This window comes from Astyanax mexicanus, chromosome 4, assembly GCF_023375975.1.
Source record: "Astyanax mexicanus isolate ESR-SI-001 chromosome 4, AstMex3_surface, whole genome shotgun sequence".
Taxonomy (NCBI): Eukaryota; Metazoa; Chordata; class Actinopteri; order Characiformes; family Acestrorhamphidae; genus Astyanax; species Astyanax mexicanus.
In genome coordinates this window covers 3451798-3473402 of record NC_064411.1, presented here as the reverse complement: position 1 = coordinate 3473402, position 21605 = coordinate 3451798, and the positions used below count along the sequence as shown (strand labels likewise).

The window sequence follows — 21605 nt, the reverse complement described above, 5'->3', positions numbered from 1 at the left end:
TAGTCATTGAGCTAGTGACTTAGCTAGTTACCTACTTTGTGCATGAATATTTAACACGCTAATGTGAGCTTTTTAATGCAGTGAAACAGAGAATAATATAACATAATATAACATTGAACAGAACGTTTGTATGAAATTGAATTGTAAAAATATCTGCTGCTGCTGTGCACTGGAAGCTGTCCGCAAAAAAACTAAAGCAGAAGCAAAGGAGAGATTCCGCAAGCAAATTTATTTATCAGAAAAATGCAAAAAATCCACAAAAAAACCCCACAAAAACACAAAAATAAAAGCAAAGACTGGCAACATCCAAACTAAAATGAAGTAACCAAGTATATTTAAAATATTTGCTATATATTGTTTCTTTTTTGAATTTGCAACATACAATTCTTGCTTTTGAACATTTTGTTTGGGGATTTTATTTTTTTGTGTAAAACTTTTGACACAAATGGAGAGAGAGAGAGGAAGAGAGAAACAAATGGAGAGAGACAAAACAAACAGAGAGATGGAGGAGAGAGCAACAAAGCTCTCTATCCAGGTCTGAGCTGGAAGTCTGAACCGGATTGTTACAGCTGGACACCGCATTAAATTGTTTCAGTCGTTTAACCAGAAAAGAAATCTGCATGTTGGGTGGAGGCGGGCCAGATTACGGCAGAAGTTGGGGTCAAACTTGGTGCCAAAATAAAACTTGGGATAAAAAATAGTAACGCGTTACTGATTCCAACTTAACAGCGTATGTTAATGATTTAATGCTGACAGCCCAAATAATTTCAAATGAAAAATCACAGAGACACTGACCTGAGAATCTGCAGTTTACATTGTGAACTCTTCAGTCCAGCAGAGAGCAGCTCCACTCCTGAATCCTGCAGGTCATTGTTACTGAGGTCCAGCTCTTTCAGTGAGGAGTTTTCCAGGTTTAAAACGGATTCCAGATTTTCACACGTCTTTACTCCAAGATTACATGAAGCTAGTCTAAAAAAACAAGAATAAACAAATGAGTTTAAAACAACCCAAAGAAGAATATTTGAATGGATTGACAAAGAATAGAAAACAGAATTAAACTATGATATGTATTGTCTATCTTAAGAGCTGGTGTTTCTTTATACTGAAATAGTTAATATGCAGAAATCTCCACTTTATTTGTGATCAGCATGGGCATACAGTTCATCAAAAGCTCTGGGACAGATTATAATGAGTTAAAATAGAAAATAAAATGTTTAACAAAACAGAAAAACAAGCAAGGCTATTTGGAGTATGTTAATTTATTCTATTTTCCAAGTTGAACTCTGGAAAAACATTACACCTTCTCCCACATATATCAGTAAGCTAGTGAGTTAGCTAGTTACCCACTCAGTGAGCTAGTGAGTTACCTAGTCAGTTAACTAGTAAGTTACATAGTCAGTGTTTTACTGAGTTAGCTACTTATCTACTCAGTGATCTAGTGAATTAGATTGTTACCTTATCAGTGAACTAGTGAGTTACCTACTCAGTGAGCTAGTGAGTTACCTAGTCATTGAGCTAGTGAGTTAGCTAGTTACCTACTTTGTGCATGAATATTTAGCACGCTAATGTGAGCTTTTTAATGCAGTGAAACAGAGAATAATATAACATAATATAACATTGAACAGAACGTTTGTATGAAATTTAATTGTAAAAGTATCTGCTGCTGCTGTGTACTGGAAGCTGTCCGCAAAAAACTAAAGCAGAAGCAAAGGAGAGATTCCTCAAGCAAAATTCTTTAACAGAAAAATGCAAAAAAAATCCACAAAAGACTGGCAAAATTCAAACTAAAATAAAGTAACCAAGTATATTTAAAACATTTGCTATATATTGTTTCTCTTTTGAATTCGCAACATACAATTTTTGCTTTTGATTCTTAACATTTTGTTTGCGGATTTTATTTTTTTGTGTAAAACTTTTGGCACAAACGGAGAGAGAGAGAGAAAGAGAGAAACAAATGGAGAGAGATAAAAACAAAAAGAGAGATGGAGAGAGAGCATCAAAGCTCTCTATCCAGGTCTGAACTGGAAGTCTGAACCGGATTGTTACAGCTGGACACCGCATTAAATTGTTTCAGTCGTTTAACCAGAAAAGAAATCTGCATGTTGGGTGAAGGCGGGGCAGATTACGGCAGAAACAAACTTGGGTTAAAAAATAGTAACGTGTTACTGATTCCAACTTAACACCGTATGTTAATGTTTAAACGCTGACAGCCCAAATAATTTTAAATGAAAAATTACAGAAACACTGACCTGAGAATCTGCAGTTTACATTGTGAACTCTTCAGTCCAGCAGAGAGCAACTCCACTCCTGAATCCTGCAGGTCATTGTTACTGAGGTCCAGCTCTTTCAGGGAGGAGTTTTCCAGGTTTAAAACTGATTCCAGATTTTCACACGTCTTTCTTCCTATATTACACAAAGCTAATCTGAAAATGTAGGAATAAACACAAGCACAAATGGTTTTACAATGTCTTCAATGTTTAAATAACACATTTTAGTGATTTCCTAAATGTAACATGTATTATGCTGTTACTTTTGTACATGCCACATTTAATATTTTTTTCTAGTGGTGTCAATTGTTAAAGAAATATAATCAGATTAATCATGAAAACATTTATGATTAACTGCAATTACATTTGTTCTTCTTAAGACAAGTTTTTATGGTGGATATTTAAATGTAAATAAAAGAATTTAAAATAATATTATATACTTGTATTTTGAGGGGAGATAAAGCTAACGTGGGGTGCTGGAATAAAGAATGCATGGTGAATAGGATTGGACTCAGGAAGTGTTTGTTATTGCACACATGCTTACAATGGGGAAAAGACCTTATTACGATTTAAATGGCCTGGTGGAAATATGTAACCGCCAGTATTCAGTGATATGTACACTGTCCCTTTAAGAGCTTGTTACACTAGGTGCACAGCCCTTTTATGTGTATAGCTATGCTGAGAGTGTAGTAAACCTGAATGTGTGCTGTGCTTTACCACAGAGAATGCTGGACCTAGCTTCTTTCTTTTATTCATTTTTTTTCTATAAGTAACAACATATATGTGGTGCTTTTAGCTCATGTATGAACTATGTTGTATGTCTTTTTTGATGCTGACATTTTACATTTCCTATCATACATGCATACATACATACAAACATACATACATACACACATACATAAAAGTTAAAAGAAAAAAGGAAATGAGCATAAAAGAGTACAATTCCTCTTTTTGTATTTAGTCTGTAGATGCAGTACCACGTCAAATTAAAGAGCATGGAAAAGTCTGAGCAGGGAGAGTTGTTTAGGGCTCCTCCCCTTTGCCAACCTGGAAAGAACATCCTGCTCAGACTAACCTTGCACATCCTTCTGTGTAATTTAGTTTCTTTAATTAATTGTGGTTTTATCTGTTGTCTTGTTTGTTATTTTGGTCTGTGATAACCTGAAACACTGACCTGAGAATCTGTAATTTACAGTGTGAACTCTTCAGTCCAGCAGAGAGCAGCTCCACTCCTGAATCCTGCAGGTCATTGTTACTGAGGTCCAGCTCTTTCAGGGAGGAGTTTTCCAGGTTTAAAACTGATTCCAGATTTTCACACGTCTTTACTCCAAGGTCACATGAAGCTAGTCTAAAAAACAAGAATAAACAAATGAGTTTACAATAAATCCAAAGAAGAATATTTGAACGGATTGACAAAGAATAGAAAATAAAATTAAACTGTGAAATGTATTGTCTATCTAAAAGGCAGGTGATCAGCATGGGCATACAGTTCACCTGGGACAGATTATAATGAGTTAAAATAGAAAAGAAAACGTTTAACAAAACAGAGAATGAGCAAGGCTTTTTGGAGTATGTGAATTTATTCTATTTTCCAAGTTGAACTCTGGAAAAACATTACACCTTCTCCCACACACACATATATATATATATATATATATATATATATATATATATATATATATATATATATATATACACTGCTCAAAAAAATAAAGGGAACACTCAAATAACACAATATAACTCCAAGTAAATCAAAACTTCTGTGAAATTAAACTGTCCACTTAGGAAGCAACACTGATTGACAATCAATTTCACCTGCTGTTGTGCAAATGGAATAGACAACAGGTGGAAATTATTGGCAATTAGCAAGACACACTCAATAAATGAGTGGTTCTGCAGGTGGGGACCACAGACCACTTCTCAGAACCTATGCTGTCTGGCTGATGTTTTGGTCAGTTTTGAATGTTGGTGGTGCTTTCACACTCGTGGTAGCATGAGACGGACTCTACAACCCACACAAGTGGCTCAGGTAGTGCAGCTCATCCACGATGGCACATCAATGCGAGCTGTGGCAAGAAGGTTTGCTGTGTCTGTCAGCGTAGTGTCCAGAGGCTGGAGGCGCTACCAGGGGACAGGCCAGTACACCAGGAGACGTGGAGGAGGCCGTAGGAGGGCAACAACCCAGCAGCAGGACCGCTACCTCCGCCTTTGTGCAAGAAGGAACAGGAGGAGCACTGCCAGAGCCCTGCAAAATGACCTCCAGCAGGCCACAAATGTGCATGTGTCTGCACAAACAGTTAGAAACCGACTCCATGAGGATGGTATGAGGGTCCGACGTCCACAGATGCGGGTTGTGCTCACAGCCCAACACCGTGCAGGACGCTTGGCATTTGCCAGAGAACACCAGGATTGGCAAATTCGCCACTGGCGCCTTGTGCTCTTCACAGATGAAAGCAGGTTCACACTGAGCACATGACAGACGTGACAGAGTCTGGAGACGCCGTGGAGAGCGGTCTGCTGCCTGCAACATCCTTCAGCATGACCGGTTTGGCAGTGGGTCAGTAATGGTGTGGGGTGGCATTTCTTTGGAGGGCCGCACAGCCCTCCATGTGCTCACCAGAGGTAGCCTGACTGCCATTAGGTACCGAGATGAGATCCTCAGACCCCTTGTGAGACCATATGCTGGTGCGGTTGGCCCTTGGTTCCTCCTAATGCAGGACAATGCTAGACCTCATGTGGCTGGAGTGTGTCAGCAGTTCCTGCAAGATGAAGGCATTGAAGCTATGGACTGGCCCGCCCGTTCCCCAGACCTGAATCCGATTGAGCACATCTGGGACATCATGTCTCGCTCCATCTACCAACGTCATGTTGCACCACAGACTGTCCAGGAGTTGGCGGATGCTTTAGTCCAGGTCTGGGAGGAGATCCCTCAGGAGACCATCCGCCACCTCATCAGGAGCATGCCCAGGCGTTGTAGGGAGGTCATACAGGCACGTGTAGGCCACACACAATACTGAGCCTCATTTTGACTTGTTTTAAGGACATTACATTAAAGTTGGATCAGCCTGTAGTGTGTTTTTTCACTTTAATTTTGTGTGTGGCTCCAAATCCAGGCCTCCATTGGTTAATAAATTTGATTTCCATTGATGATTTTTGTGTGATTTTGTTGTCAGCACATTCAACTTTGTACAGAACAATGTATTCAATGAGAATATTTCATTCATTCAGATCTAGGATGTGTTATTTGAGTGTTCCCTTTATTTTTTTGAGCAGTGTATATATATATATATATATATATATATATATATATATATATATATATATATATATATATATTAGAAATAAATACAGACACTTAAAATGTATGTTCTATATAAAATGTTTATGTTGTATTGCTAATCATCATTTCTCCAAAGCATATTGACATATGATTTTTTAGTCAAATCAGCCAGTGCTACTTTAGAGTGAATCTGCAAGAGATGTGCATTTATTTTAACAAAAACATATAACTTGCCCAAAACCTTTTTTTAAAGATTGTATTTAATCAGTCTAAGACAGAAACTTCATGTACTGTTAACATTAAAATTATGGTTTACCTATTATTACACACAAAGGATAATGCATGCCTATATGTGACAATGTAAAAAAATGTGAATTCACCAGTGATTGAATGGAAACTGATTCTACACATCAGCAGTTGATTAAAAACTGTGTGAAGGCCTGAATAAAAATACTCACACAGCTCTTCTGGATATTTTAACTACTGGCAGCAGCCTCAGAAGACACTCCTCTGATGGATGATATTTACTGAGGTTAAACTCCTCCAGCTCTTCTTCTGAGTTCACCAACACAAACACCAGAGCTGACCACTGAGCAGGAGAGAAACTGGCCTTTTGAAGACGACACTCACCACCTCCACTCAGGTATTTCTGCACTTCCTGTACCAGAGAATGATCATTCAGTTCATTCAGACAGTGGAACAGATTGATGGATTTCTCTGGAGATGAGTTTTTCTCAATCTTCATTTTGATGTATTTGACTGTTTCCTCATTGCTGTGAGAGATTCTCTGTGTTGGGGTCAGAAACACTCGTAACAGAGTCTGATTAGACTCCAGTGAGAGACCCAGAAGGAAACGAAGGAACAGGTCCAGGTGTCCACTTTCACTTTGTAAGGCTCTGTCTATGGCACTGCTGAGGAAGTCAGTCATTGTTGACTTGATGAAAAACTTGAAGAGTTTACTGGTTTGTTGTTCATTGGATTGTTCTTTTGGAATTTTTCTGTTGAGAAATGCATATAAAGCAGCAAGAAACTCCTGAACACTCAGATGTACAAAGCTGAAGACCTTCCCCAGGTGCAGCTCATGTTCCTCCCTGAAGATCTGGGTACACACTCCTGAGTACACTGACACTTCTCTAATATCGATACCACTCTCTCTTAGATCTTCCTCATAGAAGATCAGGTTTCCTTTCTCCAGCTGCTGGAACGCCAGTTTCCCCAGAGCCAGGATACTTGTTCTAGTCTGCTGAGGATCAGGGTCACTTTTCCCACTGTACTTCTGGCTCTTGTGTTTGATCTGAAAGATCAGGAAGTGTGTGAACATCTGCGTCAGGGTTTTGGGAATTTCTCCACTCTCAGCTTCACTCAGCATTCTCTCTAGAACAGTGGCTGTAATCCAGCAGAAGACCGGTATGTGGCACATGATGTAGAGGCTTCTTGAAGACCTGATGTGTGTCAAGACTTTGTTGGCCAGGTCCTTATCACTGATCCTCTTACTGAAGTACTCCTGTTTCTGAGGGTCACTGAAACCCCGCACTTCTGTTACCTGGTCAACACACTCTGGAGGGATCTGATTGGCTGCTGCTGGTCGAGAGGTGATCCAGCGGATAGCAGAGGGAAGCAGATTCCCCTTGATGAGGTTCGTCAGCAGAACATCCACTGAGGTTTGCTTTTCAATATTCATCAAGTACTCATTGTTCTGAAAATCGAGAGGCAGTCGACACTCATCCAGACCATCAAAAATGAACATGATCTTGTAGCTCTTATAATGTCTTGGTTTTAAATCTTGTGTTTCTGGGAAAAAGCTCTGAAGAAGATTCACCAGACTGAGCTTCTTCTCCTTCATCAGATTCAGCTCTCTAAAAGGAAGTGGAAATATGAAGAGAACGTCCTGATTTTCTTCTCCTTCAGACCAATCCAGAATGAACTTCTGCACAGAGACTGTTTTTCCAATTCCTGCAACTCCTTTAGTCAGAACTGTTCTGATGGGTCGTTTCTGTTCTGGTAATGGTTTAAAGATGTTGTTGCATTTTATTGTTTTTTCCTGTGTTGTTTTTTTCCTGGATGCAGCTTCAATCTGCTTCACCTCATGTTCCTGATTGACATCTCCTCCATCTCCCTCTGTGATGTAGAGCTCTGTGTAGATCTCATTCAGAAGTGCTGACTTTACATGTCCCGATATTCCTTCATTAATTATCTTATATTTATCTCTTAGGTTGGATTTGAGCTTTCGTTGGCATGCTGGGGCCAATTCTGATTGCAGAGGAAGAGAAAAAGGAACATGTAATTAGCCGTGATCATCATAAAAGACCCCCGTGTAGATTGACTCTAATACAGTAGATATTTTTTAGGTTTAAGGATACATTTGATGCTGTGACACAATATCTTAGAATTACAAAATCCAAAACTATTGCTTATTATTGTAATTTGAAAAGCAGAACTCAATAATAAATTAGCCCTTTAAGTTGGAACCAGTGATGGTATAGTTACTTTGAAAAAGTAATCCGATTACTGATTACTGATTACTCCTTTAAAAAGTAACTTAGTTACTTTATGGATTACTTGATTTTAAAAGTAACTAAGTTACTTTACATGTTACTTTATTAGTTACTTTCAGCAGGTGCAGACACCACCTCCCGCCGCCTTAACATAAACATTATAACCAGTTTTGCCAATACTCCCTTTATTGGAAAATGCATTTTTAACAGCAACAATTTATCTCTATTAAGTTGAACTATTTTCTAAAAAAAATAAGTTTTTTTTAATAAAAATAAGAAAATTAACTTAACATAAATATTTTTTTATAAAAAATAAAATATGGTCTTTCTTGATTTTACTAAACATAAATACTTGTTTTTATAAAAAATATATAAAATAAAGAAAGTCTTTCTTGACCTGACATATTTAACACTGTAAAACTGAACATTGAACCTGTTGTTCTCAGCAGGGCAGCATGGAGTGGTTTTATAAAACAGAACCGTGTATAGGGTCTAGACCAGGGATCACATATTTGCAGACTGCGGTCCGGGTCTGGACCCAGACGTTGTCCAATACGGACCCATACCGGACCCAACTACTGAGAAGGATTTAATTCTGACAGTGTTCATTTAAAGCACCGGAACTTTTCTTGTGTTTACGGAATGTGCGCTCTGCGCCACAGTGAACTTCCAATCACGTGTGGTGTAAAATCTTTAAATGCTCTCCTCTGCCAATCAAATTTGTGGCAGACCGCTGCCCTGGCTAGTGAATTGGGACGCGGCCGCAAAAAAACGCCTTTATAAAGAGATAGGGAGCCGAGAACTAAAGACACGCGAGAGAGAGAGACAGGGGAGAAAGCAAGACGCGTGTGATTGGGGAAGAGCGGAGGGGGAATGGGTAAGGGAGCGGGGTGTGTGTGTGTGTGTGTGTGTGTGTGTGTGTGTGTGTGGAGGAGATGAGGTGGAGAGAGAGAGAGAGTAACGCACAGTGACTTAAATAAGTAACTTTACTCTGATTACTGGATTGGAAATTGTAACGCGTTAGATTACTCGTTACTGAAAAAAAGGGTCAGATTAGAGTAACGCGTTACTAAGTAACGCGTTACTGACATCACTGGTTGGAACCCATAGTCACGACCCTAAACTCTTACTTCTCTCTAGATTGTTAGCGAGGTCTGTCTGATTCATGTTTCTCAGGATGTGCAGTGTGATCTTCAGCACCCCCTCCTTCTGATCATCCTCCACCTCTCCCTCAGAGCATGCTGGGTAATCTGAATTTAGGAGATTCTTGAATGTGTTCAGCTCGTTCTTCACTAGAGAGAAAAACTTCTCCTGCAGCTCCTGATTAAGAACAAACATCAGAGAATCAGTAAAGCTGTTACAGTACAGAGAGAGAGATGATGACACTGATCTGAGGAGAATAGGAGTTATGGATGCTCTGGTCTGTAAAAGGATTTAAACATTATGTTACTGTAGCATCATATAGCATCATTATGTAGCATCATATAACATCAGTATTAAAGGAGAACTCCAGTGTAAAATTGACTTTGGTGTTGTAAAATATGATAAAAAAGAGTATTTACATTTGTTGAATAGCACACCTCCCCATGCACTGGGTGTATATATATATATATATATATATATATATATATATATATATATATATATATATATATATGTCTGTTATTATCAGTACCGTGATGGTGGTGCCCATAGAGTAAAATAAAAAGTGCTGGGCAAAAAGCATAAAATTACTGTATCTCAGAAAGTTGTAGGAGAGCGGAGGTGTGCTATTCAACAAAGGTAAGTACTTTTTTATCATGTTTCAATACACCCAAAATTTATTTTACACCAGAGTTCTCCCTTAATATAATTACAGTTATAATACTCTAGAAACTGAACGTAAATAAATTATGATTAGGATCAAAATTTTAAAGTGAAATTAAACTGAAATGTAAAAGAAATCAGGGAGAACCCCATCAAATATATGGTTTAGGACTAACCTTGAATATTTGGTCCAGTTTTTCCTTGTAACTCTTTATTTTCTTCTTACTGTGGATAACAAGAAAATCCACACTGTAATCCACATGAATAAATGTTCTGATGGACAGTTCTGGTGGAAACAGGAGAGTTGAGGTGCACATTGAATTCTGCCGTGATTTGGGTTCAGCCGTGGTTTTATGTTTTTTGGACACAATCCGGGTTAGCACCCAAACTGTGGCGTGCACAGACATTTTGGGGGGCAAGTGCTCAGGGGGGGGAAAAGGGCAATTTTTAGTGCACGTGAAACACTTCATTATAAAAAAAATTACACGCACATGTTGAATGAAATTTGACTTTTATTTGTAACATTCTCTAAACGTGAGTTGTCAATGGAAAAATGTCACACCACCAACTGATAAAATACATAGTAGTTTGGTGCTGTATGAGACATATTACTGCACAACAAACTGATTTCAGGATGGGTTTAGAGGGCAAAAGGTAGGATTTTACTTGATGTGTATGTACCTGGCTGGTGGGACACGGGGGAGAAGAAGCCTATCTGTTGCCGTGCGTGATGGGCTGAAGACTTGCTGAATCTAGTGTGCCTTGCTAGCAAGGACATAGGAGCAGGTTTGATATAATATAATCTGCTTATTTGAATAAGCCCATCTTATAGTCTCTTAAAACAACATTTGTGGAATTACCTTTAATCACAAATAAACCATTCTTTTTGTACTTCTGTTTATTATTAGTTATATGCAAGTAAAGGTCACTTTACAACTTAAACATGTTACTCCACTTTACATTTACTGTTACATTTACGTAAAAATTTACGTGCAATATGTGAACTATATATAAATATATGAAAAAAAAACTGATGAGGTATCACCTAATGTTTAAAAGAATATAACAGATATTATTATTATTACTATTATTATTATTATTATTATTATTATTATTATGTATTGGCATCAATTCTGTTGTATATTTGTATATTTACATTTACGCCACCTTTTTCGACTAAAAGTACTTATGATGGTGGTCTTTTACATAAAATAATGTAACCTTATGTTTCATAGAGATTTTTGGCAGATGTTAATATAAACTTTCGATGATCCAAACCTTACTAGTCTGTTAGTTAAATGAGCTTTTACTAAAGGACCAGATATATTCCATTAGTAAATCTAAGGGGCTAATGGATTTGAACAGGGAAACTCAATAAATGAGAGTTTATTAGCTGATCATAGGGATGGGTTAAGAAACTGCTGTAAACTACCGACATGAAATATTGTACTAAATTCTGTCTATCCACTACATCCAGCTTCTAGCTAACTAGTTAAACTAGCTAAAATAATTTTCCTTCATTATAATTTACAGTAATCCTAGTCTACAAGTCACAATGACTATCACAAGCTCACAGAGGGTTTGATCTGTGGGTTTTAAGTCGTTTATTTTTAACCAGCTATCAGAAATAATGTCATAACAGTGTACATGGTAAGCTCCGTTACCTTTTAGAAAAATCGCTGTATATCCAGATCTGTTTTAACGTCAGCTCGCTGCACCCCGCTGCTGAATCTAAAAAAGAAAACTTTTAAAATCCTCCACAGCAAAGGGGGGCTTTCCCACTCTCCTCCGCGCTCCGCAAAACAGCAAGCTGATTGGCTGTTTCTATAAAGAGGCAGGACTTTCTTCCTGAACCGGCTTCGTGATTGGCCTATGCTTGCGTGACCGCGCGGGGTCACGTGACAGAGGAAGAGAGAGGTGTGTGTGTGTGCTGATTTCAGGGCATTCTGTTTTCACTCGTTTTTAATCGCACAGGTTTTCAAAACATCATTTCAACACGGTTTCAGTAAAATCCTAATAATAATAATAATAATAATATTTAAACAAAAAAAAAACGAAGTTTCAAAAGGGCACTTTGGTTAATAAAGGGTAGAGTTGGTGGTGCTTTAGCACCACCTGATGTCTATGTGTGCACGCCTATGCATCCAAACATCCCTTTCAGACAGCTTCTTCTTAGAGAATCCACAGTTAATCCTGTTGGTAGGGTTGCAACGGTATGAGATTTTCACGGTATGATAACCGTCTCAGAAAATACCGCGGTATCACGGTATCACAGTTTGTTACATATATTATTAAACTGACCACTTAAATAAATTACAACAAAGGTTTTTTGTTTAATTAACTATTTATTGTAGAAACCTGGAACAATTATAATTTTAATGTCTCCTTAAAAAAATAAGCTGTACACCATCAGGTGAAGGAAACCAGGTTTTTCCACTACTCTTAAGGGCATTAAGAGTGTATATAAATATATATATATAAAAATATATAACATACACACACACACACACAGGTTACACACATTACATGTACTCTAAAAAGGAAAGATCCTGTATTTAAAATATTCAGTAAAATTATTTAAGTTTAAATTATTTAATATCCGATAAACTGAGCCTGGGTCAGTGTCTGACCAACAACTGTTGTAAACTGCTGTAAACTGCCAAGTTGGTATATAACCAGATACTGCAGAAAGAGGGGATTTATTTCTGACATGATCCTCACAATAGAGATTTCTATTTACATGCTTTCACATCGAGTCTGGTTTTAACATATGAAAAACTGGCACGTCAGAATTTGAAAATGAACGCATGTAAATGAATGGCGTCTTTCACATCCAGTCCGGCCAGGACCTTTACACGGACACGTGAATCCATCGTAGCACGCACTTCACGCCTGTACCTGCGTGCCCAAATTTCGGATAACTCAGCGGTTTTGCGGGCGCTTACCGCATGGGTTGTGCACGACTACAAAGAGGTTTTATTTAGGTTCAGATTAAAACTAAATACATACTTTGCGCTGCACAGCGGGGTGGTGTTCTCGGAGATGGGAGTACAGGTTTGCCGTATGTCCACCTTTAGCTGTGACTTTACGGCCACATTGTATAAAAATCGGATAACCAGCCTCGGGTGTGTTCGGCGGGTAAAACTGTGCCCTTACCCTGCTAATTGAACCTTCACTCTCTGCTCTTACTGGTGCAATGTGCAATTAATGAAGATTGACCACCAGGCTGCTCCAATTTAGCCATGAAACCTCCCACACTAAAATGACAGGTGTTTCAGTTTCATTGTCCAACCGCTCTATATATTGTACTAGAACACAAAAACCAGACACATAAAGCACTTTGTGGTTTTGGCCACCAGATGGCACTAAACCACAAAGGCCCTGCCAGACACAACAATTGTTGTCCCCTTCCCAAGGTAATAACCACCTCTAAAAATAAATAAATAAATAAAGATTAATCACAGATTATTGTTGCGATTAATACAACTCATTTCAATTTGATTGATACCACTAATAGAAATATACCTTCGTTTTGCAAATTTAACACTAATGCATTTATTTACATTAAAAAATCCATTATTAAATACTGTTTGATATTTGAACTGATGAATTTAAAGTTTTTGTTTGTTTCAAGGAATTAAACATTAAATATTTTGTTTGCATTAATATATTTAATAAACAATTATTATTATCTTTTAAGAATTGCAGTTTATTACAATATAATACTTTTTTCTGCAAAAAAATTGAAAGTTGAGATATTGTTTTATCAGTATCGTACAACCCTAGATATAGATATATGTGTAATTCTCCAACCTGTTCGAAACCTTGCCTCCCCATCACACTTAGTTTACACTGATCATTACATACAGAGAAACTCACACTGACCTCCTGTGTGTGTGTGTGTGTGTGTGTGTGTGTTTGTGTGTGTTATGTGATAAAAAGGTAAATTATAGTAAAAATCAGTAAATCATGTAAGTGATGTTTCACTCACTGTGGGTCAGAGGTCATATCTTCACTGCTGAAATCAGGAGGAATCCCGATGGACGCGTCAGTCTTCATAGAAACACAGCTGGGTTCTGGAGAAGCTCCTCTCTGGGTTTCAGTTCTGTTAACATTAAACACAGTGAAACTCCAGCATTTACACAGTGAAACTCCAACACACAGCACATCTTTAATAAAGATCAGGAACTGAAGAGCTTCACTCTCAGAACAGAACAGTAGTTTAGTGCAGTGATGTACCGAGACCCAGAGCTTCCTCCTCCACTGCTGAACCCTGGAGGATTCCTCATGGACCCGTCACTCTTCATAGACACTCCACTGGGGGCTGGAGATGCTGCTCTCTTCTCCCTGTAAACAGATCTTCATGATGATCCATGATGAGAGTAAAGTGTGGAGTAATGTGTTCCTTTACTAAAACTTATTCACAGGTTCCAGACTAACTTCTTCATAACCGTCCCAGAAGTGTCCCGAAGCTTTCTGTCAGCTGCCCCAAACTGAAAAACACTCGTCTAATAAATATACATATTTTAATTTCTTTAACAATACTGTTGAATATATTTGTGTGTTTGTTATGATGTCACAATGTCATCACCTGATTAGATCATATTAACTATATGTATTTTATAGATCTGTGACTATTTAATAACATGTATTGGTAAGAGCTACACAATTACACAATTATACTGTATTATAAACTAAAAGGTATATTTTTATACTGAACTCTAACAGAGATACAGATCAGAACAGAATAGAACAAGTCTTTCTGTGAGAAGCTTCATTCCACAGCTTTAATAACAAACCCAATCACATCCATCTGATCTATATAAATGCAGCACATCAGGATTTCCTCATTTCTAATGCTAATGTAAACCCAGACAGCGTGTGGTAAAATCTGAGATGGATCCTCACAATGGATCTGGTCCAGAGTTCACTTTCACTACAGACTAATCCGATCCAGATTTTGAGCAAATCGTTACATTTATGTTAAAATATATGGACCATATTTTTGAACATAAATGTGCAACCACCCCATTCCATAGCAACCACCTAGCAACAGCATAACATCAATACAGCAACCACCTAATACTGTTACTGTGCCAGAAGGAAACATATTATTAATATTAACAATTAGATATTAAAGGCAGATATGTACTTTAAATACAGATTAGAAACACATTCTACTATAAGAATAACTGGCTGGTTTGTTAAGTGTTTCTCTGTGTTTAAATACAGCACAGGGTTCTGACTCTGGTCCAGGAGAAACTCTGTTCTCAATATTTTAAAACTGTAAAATATGCAGATCACAGCTCCAGGATTAGAGCTGAAACCATTACAATACAAAACTACTTTACATATTAAACCCATCACTTAATTTACTCACTTTAGGACAGGAGGTCCTCCTCCACTGCTGGAGTTCTGAAGATCCATCATTTACTCTTCTTCATTCACACACAGCTGAACACTGCCGACACCGACCCCTGAGAACAGATCAGCCGTTACAATAAAACCTTTATTCTTACAATAATGACATTATCATCAGAACTGCAATAAACAAAACCTGATAAACTAACAAAACAAAACAAACAGAGAACGATACATAACAGTGTGATTTACCCTCATTACACATTATTCTACAAATTACAGAAACATTTACTGTTATTATAATGATTATAATTTAATTATTATTAGTAATATTACTAATATATATACTTTATATATATACACAGTGTTCTATTATTATTAATGATATTAATATTATTTTACTGAATCAGAATAGAGAGATAATTTATGTATAATATAAAACAGCAGGATTAAAAACATTAACACACCACGTGATCTTGAGCTCCGTTGCTCCCCCTGCTGGTTGAACAGCGCTACTGCATATAAACACGCCTTTATAGCAGTTCCGTGTTTTTATCTCCCCAACAGATCAAAGTCCACATTAAGCAGTAACGCGCTTTAAACAGCATAAACTACACTGTGATCAATAAATATCAATCTATATCTGCGCATTTCTCTTCAGTTTACAGCATTATTGATCTGTTACAGCTGATTGTTCTCCAGCCGGTCTGATCTAGACCAGGTCCAGGTCTGATCCAGGCCCGGTTCAGATCTCCATGCTGATCCTGGTTCTTCCAGTGGAATCTGACACTGAGCTGAGCTTAAAGAACCGGTTCTGAATCTGAGGAACCTTTAGAACCGGTTCTGACTTTAAGCTACACGGTTCTGTTCTACAATCTCTTCAGTTCTGAACTTACCGAGTGAATCCGGACTTCTGTCCTCTTCTAATGGAGGAGACTGAACTTACTTTCACTTCCTCCTTTACCTGAGTCTCACCTATCGCTTCCTATAAGCCCCGCCCCTCACTCTCTCACAGCGAATAGGCGCTGGGTGGGCGGAGTTATTGTTAGTTCTTGGCTATTGTAAGTCAATCATATCACAGGGCCGAATGGAATGTTTGAATAGTCATTAGTCTGAAGTTTCTCCCACAGTTTCTCCCCCCAGTTTTCAGACCGTTTTCATGAGTTTTTCATGATGATTCTGTTTTCCATGACTGCATTAAACAGCCTGAGCTCACTGTCATTATTTATTTAAGGGTTACTTAAAGTAAATCTCAATTAATAAATAATAATAATAAACAATTAAAAAAACTAAGGAAAGACTGTTTCTAATCACCTCTTTTACCTTAACTTCACACCAATACAGTGATTTAGGCTTTTCAGTTATCCTACCTACACTCCTGCCTGGAGAATGTTCTAATATGGAGCTTTTTTGTATTATTACTTTAAATATACACTAGGAGAGCAAGGCAGCACAATTCCTCACAACACCTGCTGCTCTGTAAAAATCACTGCAGGGTAAATGTACTGCTTCAACAGAAGAAGAAGAAGAAGAAGAAGAAGAAGAGCAGTATAACTGATCTCCTCTGAGCTGATCTGAACAGGGTTTGAACTTACTGTATTTATGGAGGCTCATCATCATTTACTGTTCATTACACAGTCTCAGTGAACAGCTCTTATTTACATATATACACACATTATTTATGTATCATTGTTTGTGTTAAAATTATTATAATTATAAATGCAGTTATTTTAGCTAACACTTTCACTATTTGATCAGAAAATACTAATTAAATAATCACATTTATTGGAATATCACTGTGTATCTGAGGACCTGTATAAACCTTATTCTGAATAATGATCCTATAATGATTTATTTATTCCCAATACTTCTGTTCTGTTCAGACCCAGCAGCACTAAATTGTTTAATTTACCACTTAAATACAAATTCAGACGCATTAAACAGCTAAACAACGTCTTCTTTATTATATCTGAACTGTTGTGTTAATCCTCCAGCTTGATGCTTCATTTACACTATCTAGCACTGAGGCTTGTGAAGCAATTTTGTGTTAAATCCACCCTGTTCACTCTGTAACACAAGCACCCGTCCAACTGACCCTCTATTTCTGTAAACATATATTACTGTGAAAAATCTGATTCAACATGCCATTATATTAATAATACACTCTGTGTATTGAATATTGGAGTAAAATAAATTATATTTGGCAGATATAATCTGCTTCTGATAGATATATATATTTGGACCAATGATAAATATTTTTAACAGGACAATTTTAAAATCATAATAAAAGTATCTCTTGTAACTGTTCAAACATTAATAAAGTTGTGTACACATACATTCATATTAAAAGTGATCATCCAGACAAATTCTCAACGACCTTACAGAAGATCATGTGTAATTAATATTAAAATGAATAAATTTTCCTGAACAAGTTCTTAGCTGGGTAACATATATATACATTTCCAAGTAATTTATTTATTATAGTAGCTACTTTTATAAAATATACTATATTGTGCATGATACTCACATTATATTTTAACACTTAAAAGAAGAATTAAATTAATGTATATATATAGATATATAAGTAAAGTTCTTCTTGCTGTAGGAAAGGAGCATTGCCTCCATTTAGTGTCATTAAGATGTTCTGTCATTAAGATGACTAATAAAAAAAAAAAAAAAGGTTCCTAGGGTTCTAAACATGATCAAGCTCTGTGTATCTCTTGATCCTAGTCTACAAACTAGCTTTGGATATTTGAAGAAACATCAAAGAACTGTTGTAAGTCGCTCTGGATAAGGGTAATGTAAATATAAATGTTCTGCATGTTATATATAAATAATATCTGGCGTGTTTAGGCTTCTATTAATGATATCAAACATTATGTGTTAAAAAAACAGATTCTTCTATTAAATCTCTGCAGGACCTATTTACCATAATAAGAACAGGAACATTCACCAAGGCTGGCTGATTGGATAGATTTGGGGGTTTAATTTAAATTAAACTCAAAAAAATTCAAATTTCAAACACTTTGTCTCCATAATTAAACCACAGTAACATTAAAAAATATCAAATATTAGATGACTTGCTGTAGATGGGGAGTTCCTTGCTGATATTAAATGCAGGTATCTGGAAGAATAAAACTAATATTGATTTATTCACTAACGTATAAAGACTTATAAAGACTTTAAATCAATTACATCTATTATACAGCACAAGATGAAATTCAGAATTATAATTATCTTTAGCCATTTGAAACATTTGATATAAAAGGAAACATGCAAAAGCCTGAAAGACAGAACTGTATAGCTAATTATAATAAAAATATCTGTCTTTTATTTCTGACAGAGAGAGACTGTAGAGAAAAAGAATATATGAATTATAAGAAACAGTGAATCTGTAAGTAATGTTTGGGGGAAAAAACAACAACTAAATTTAAGTTTAAAGGGGACATGAAACACTTCAAGTATTTCGTTTAATTCACAAGATGTATTTTCACTCTAACAAATTTTATAAGTTTAACAGTTGTCAGTGAAGCGGAATTAAAATAATAAGCAATCTAAATGTCATTTTTTTAAGTAAGGGCAGCGCCATCTTGTCCCAGCGCTGAAAGTGACGTCACGAGGTTGGTTCTCGCACGCCTCACTACTATGATCTATGAGAATACTGTAATTTAGCTCCTCAATAAATAATAAAATCCAAACCAAAACTCAATGCAGAGCGGGGGGGCACTTTTGTATTGCCCCTGTGTGTAGTAATACTGGGAGTAGTGAATTTTAATAGGGTGAGGAATGAGAAATATTTACTTTCACTTTCATACCTTCAGCGGGGCTCGCAGCGCTGAAGCGTGAGAATCCTCCGGTTAGCTGCTAGGGGTTAGTGGCGAGCACTTTCTAGACCAGGACTATGTGAAGGAGAGGGGTTTGAGTCAGGAGCATTAGCGCCGGATAAATAAGCTGAAGTCCGAGGCTTTTTTCCTCCGTTTTTTATTTTTCCTCTGATCAGCTGGAATGTACAGACCGTCCGACTGATAGTAACGTTACTATGAGAGCAGCAGCTGTGAGCCGCACCAGCCAAACAACACGCCCACCCAGCAGAGCAGCGAGAGGTACCGTTACCGAAAATCTAGATAAAATGACAATTTAAAGATAACATAGCTAGCGTTAGCTACTTAGCTAGCTATCTTATTCTAGCTAGCCAACGCTAGCTAACTAGCTAACACTAACTAGATGAAGCTAAGTAACCCAGTAAGCATTCTAACTTCTAAACTGAATGGTTTATCAACCAAACAGCGCCTGGATGTTTCAATATCCACTTAAATCATGTTCGTTTCATTCAGTCTTAATGAACTCTGGACTTTGCATGTTAAATAGCTAAATGTATATAAAATAGCTGGTTAACTGAATGGTAGTACCTGCTGTGGACGCGCTGCAGGGTTCTGCACGGACCTCCCATAGAGAGAGAATAAACACTCCCAAAACGTCTCTCTCAGAAAAGCATCTGAAAAGTCCTGCTCAGGTTTATACAGGAAAGATCTCTGAGCAAATGCTCCATGTTAGCCTAGTTCAGCTTCGTCTTCATCCATAATCTCGACAAACAATACGCTCTTTTCCTCTAGCTATATGCCTGGGATCTTAAACCAACCAACCTCGTGACGTCACCAGTGCTGCACGGGCAACATGGCGGCGCCCTAGCTCAAACATAACAAACATAAATATATTATAATTTAGTGTGTAAACATTTTATATAAAAAAATCCCCCCCAAATAAATTCCATTATATTTAATACCTTAGAAAACTTGTACAAACTGAAATGTTTCATGTCCCCTTTAAGAACTGTGTAAATAAACCTAAAATCTGTTAGCTAGTGAACGCTAACAAGCAATAAAACTGAGATCTTAAACTGAGGTAAAATTTGAGGGTAATTTTCAAATTTACAGAGGTAAATAAGCTTAAAACAGACAGTAGTTTGTAGAATTGTTAAAATGGTGGCAATTAGTTTCTCCAAACCGTTTAAAAACCTTTCTAGTCACAGAAAACAAATGCTCTTTCTCCTCAGAAACTTTGGGTACATTCAGTAGCTAGCCTAGCCAACACTAGAAAGCTAGCTAATTTAGTTTTTTCCTAACTGACCAAAAATCAGCTTTTAACTATACTAGTTTAAACTACAGTTGTTTATTCTCATAAATATATCCATAAATTATTCGTGTTTTTCTCAGTTTATTAAACAGTATAAGAGAAAGAGAGCTAATTCACTGCTAACTCTGTTAGCTGCTAACAGGCTAATGTTGACAGGAATCTGACAGGAGAGAATCTCCTGCTGAATCAAAGCCTCATAAAGAGCACGTGAGGGCAGCGCTAATATAAACTACTGCTTTAAAATAATACAAATAATACGACCTGCAGAGATTTTATAGCCTGATCTGTTCTTTAGAACATAATGTTTTATATCATTATTAGAAGCACAAACACGCCAGAGATTATTTATATAAAAGGCAGAACATCTTAATGATATTAGATGGAGGCAGCGCTCCTTTCCTCCAATCAAGAAGAATTAAACACAGCTTATTTTACCGGATAATTAATACAGTTTTTCATCCTGTAATATGGTTATGGAAGTGGAAGTGGTGGTGTAATTTTAGACTCACCAGTAGGGGAAAGTAGTGCTCCGTTCTTTGGAGAAGGGTCTGTCTGCAGAGCCGCGGATTTAATCCAGCAGATTCACGCCAGCAGTTTCAGGTATGTGCCATTCTGCGCATGCATTGATACTTGCTTCAGGTTTTCTTAGCGATTGTTATACTGGAGAAAAAGTTAAACAGCACAAATATGTTCTCTATACAAAGCCCAGAATGTATTTTGTTTGATTACTGTAGAATGTTTATTTTCTCAATGATCTGAATTTGAATTAGCTCAGTTTATTGCAGGCCAGGCTCAAAAATTGAGCTTAATCAGTTATTAATTGAATCCCTGAAAATGTTTTATTTCCAAGGATTACTGCACATGTTTATCTCTGTAAAACCCTGGAGGAGTTCTTTCAATCTATTAGTGTTCCAACACTACAAAGCTGTACAGATCAGTACATCACAGTCAAATTAGCTCAATTTATTGCAGGACCATTATGTTAATCCCTGACAAAGCTTTTATTTCCAATCATAACTGCAGTTGTAATGCCTGATGTGTGTTCCTAATTATACATAAAACTTAATTATATTTCAGATGGTTACAGTGGTATAAAAAGGTTTGGGCACTTTTGATACTTTTAAGATTTTCCTTTATAAATTACTGGTTGTTCAGATCAGCAGTTTCAGTTAAATATATCATATTCATAGTTTTTCCCTATAGAAGAAGGAACATAAGAAATATTCAGTGTCTGTAAATGTATAGCTAAATAAATAAGAAGTA

At 36.9% G+C, this 21605-nt stretch overlaps 5 protein-coding genes across 6 annotated transcripts in view; 2 read left to right on the top strand and 3 right to left on the bottom strand.

The window, feature by feature from the left end:
* LOC111196238 (NACHT, LRR and PYD domains-containing protein 12-like) overlaps positions 1 to 7791 on the bottom strand; it is a 28952-nt gene extending 21161 nt beyond the window's left edge. Inside the window, exons 1-4 of the mRNA XM_049477194.1 lie at positions 6006 to 7791; positions 3442 to 3615; positions 2250 to 2423; positions 796 to 969 (exon numbers count right to left, since the gene is read on the bottom strand). Of these exons, the coding sequence (XP_049333151.1) occupies positions 796 to 969; positions 2250 to 2423; positions 3442 to 3615; positions 6006 to 7390 (1907 nt within the window). The 5' untranslated portion in view covers positions 7391 to 7791. The remainder of the gene's footprint in view (positions 1 to 795; positions 970 to 2249; positions 2424 to 3441; positions 3616 to 6005) is intronic.
* Positions 1 to 16205, bottom strand: part of LOC125801556 (zinc finger protein 850-like) — a 94130-nt gene extending 77925 nt beyond the window's left edge. The window contains exons 1-2 of the mRNA XM_049478391.1: positions 16106 to 16205; positions 15229 to 15325 (exon numbers count right to left, since the gene is read on the bottom strand). The gene's annotated coding sequence lies outside the window, so the exon portion shown is untranslated. The remainder of the gene's footprint in view (positions 1 to 15228; positions 15326 to 16105) is intronic.
* The window catches only part of LOC125801477 (zinc finger protein 239-like), a 558408-nt gene that overhangs the window by 63311 nt on the left and 473492 nt on the right, over positions 1 to 21605 (bottom strand). The window lies entirely within an intron of this gene.
* Positions 1 to 21605, top strand: part of LOC125801347 (zinc finger protein 271-like) — a 773213-nt gene that overhangs the window by 362608 nt on the left and 389000 nt on the right. The window lies entirely within an intron of this gene.
* The window catches only part of LOC111194581 (zinc finger protein 239-like), a 693226-nt gene that overhangs the window by 282621 nt on the left and 389000 nt on the right, over positions 1 to 21605 (top strand). The window lies entirely within an intron of this gene.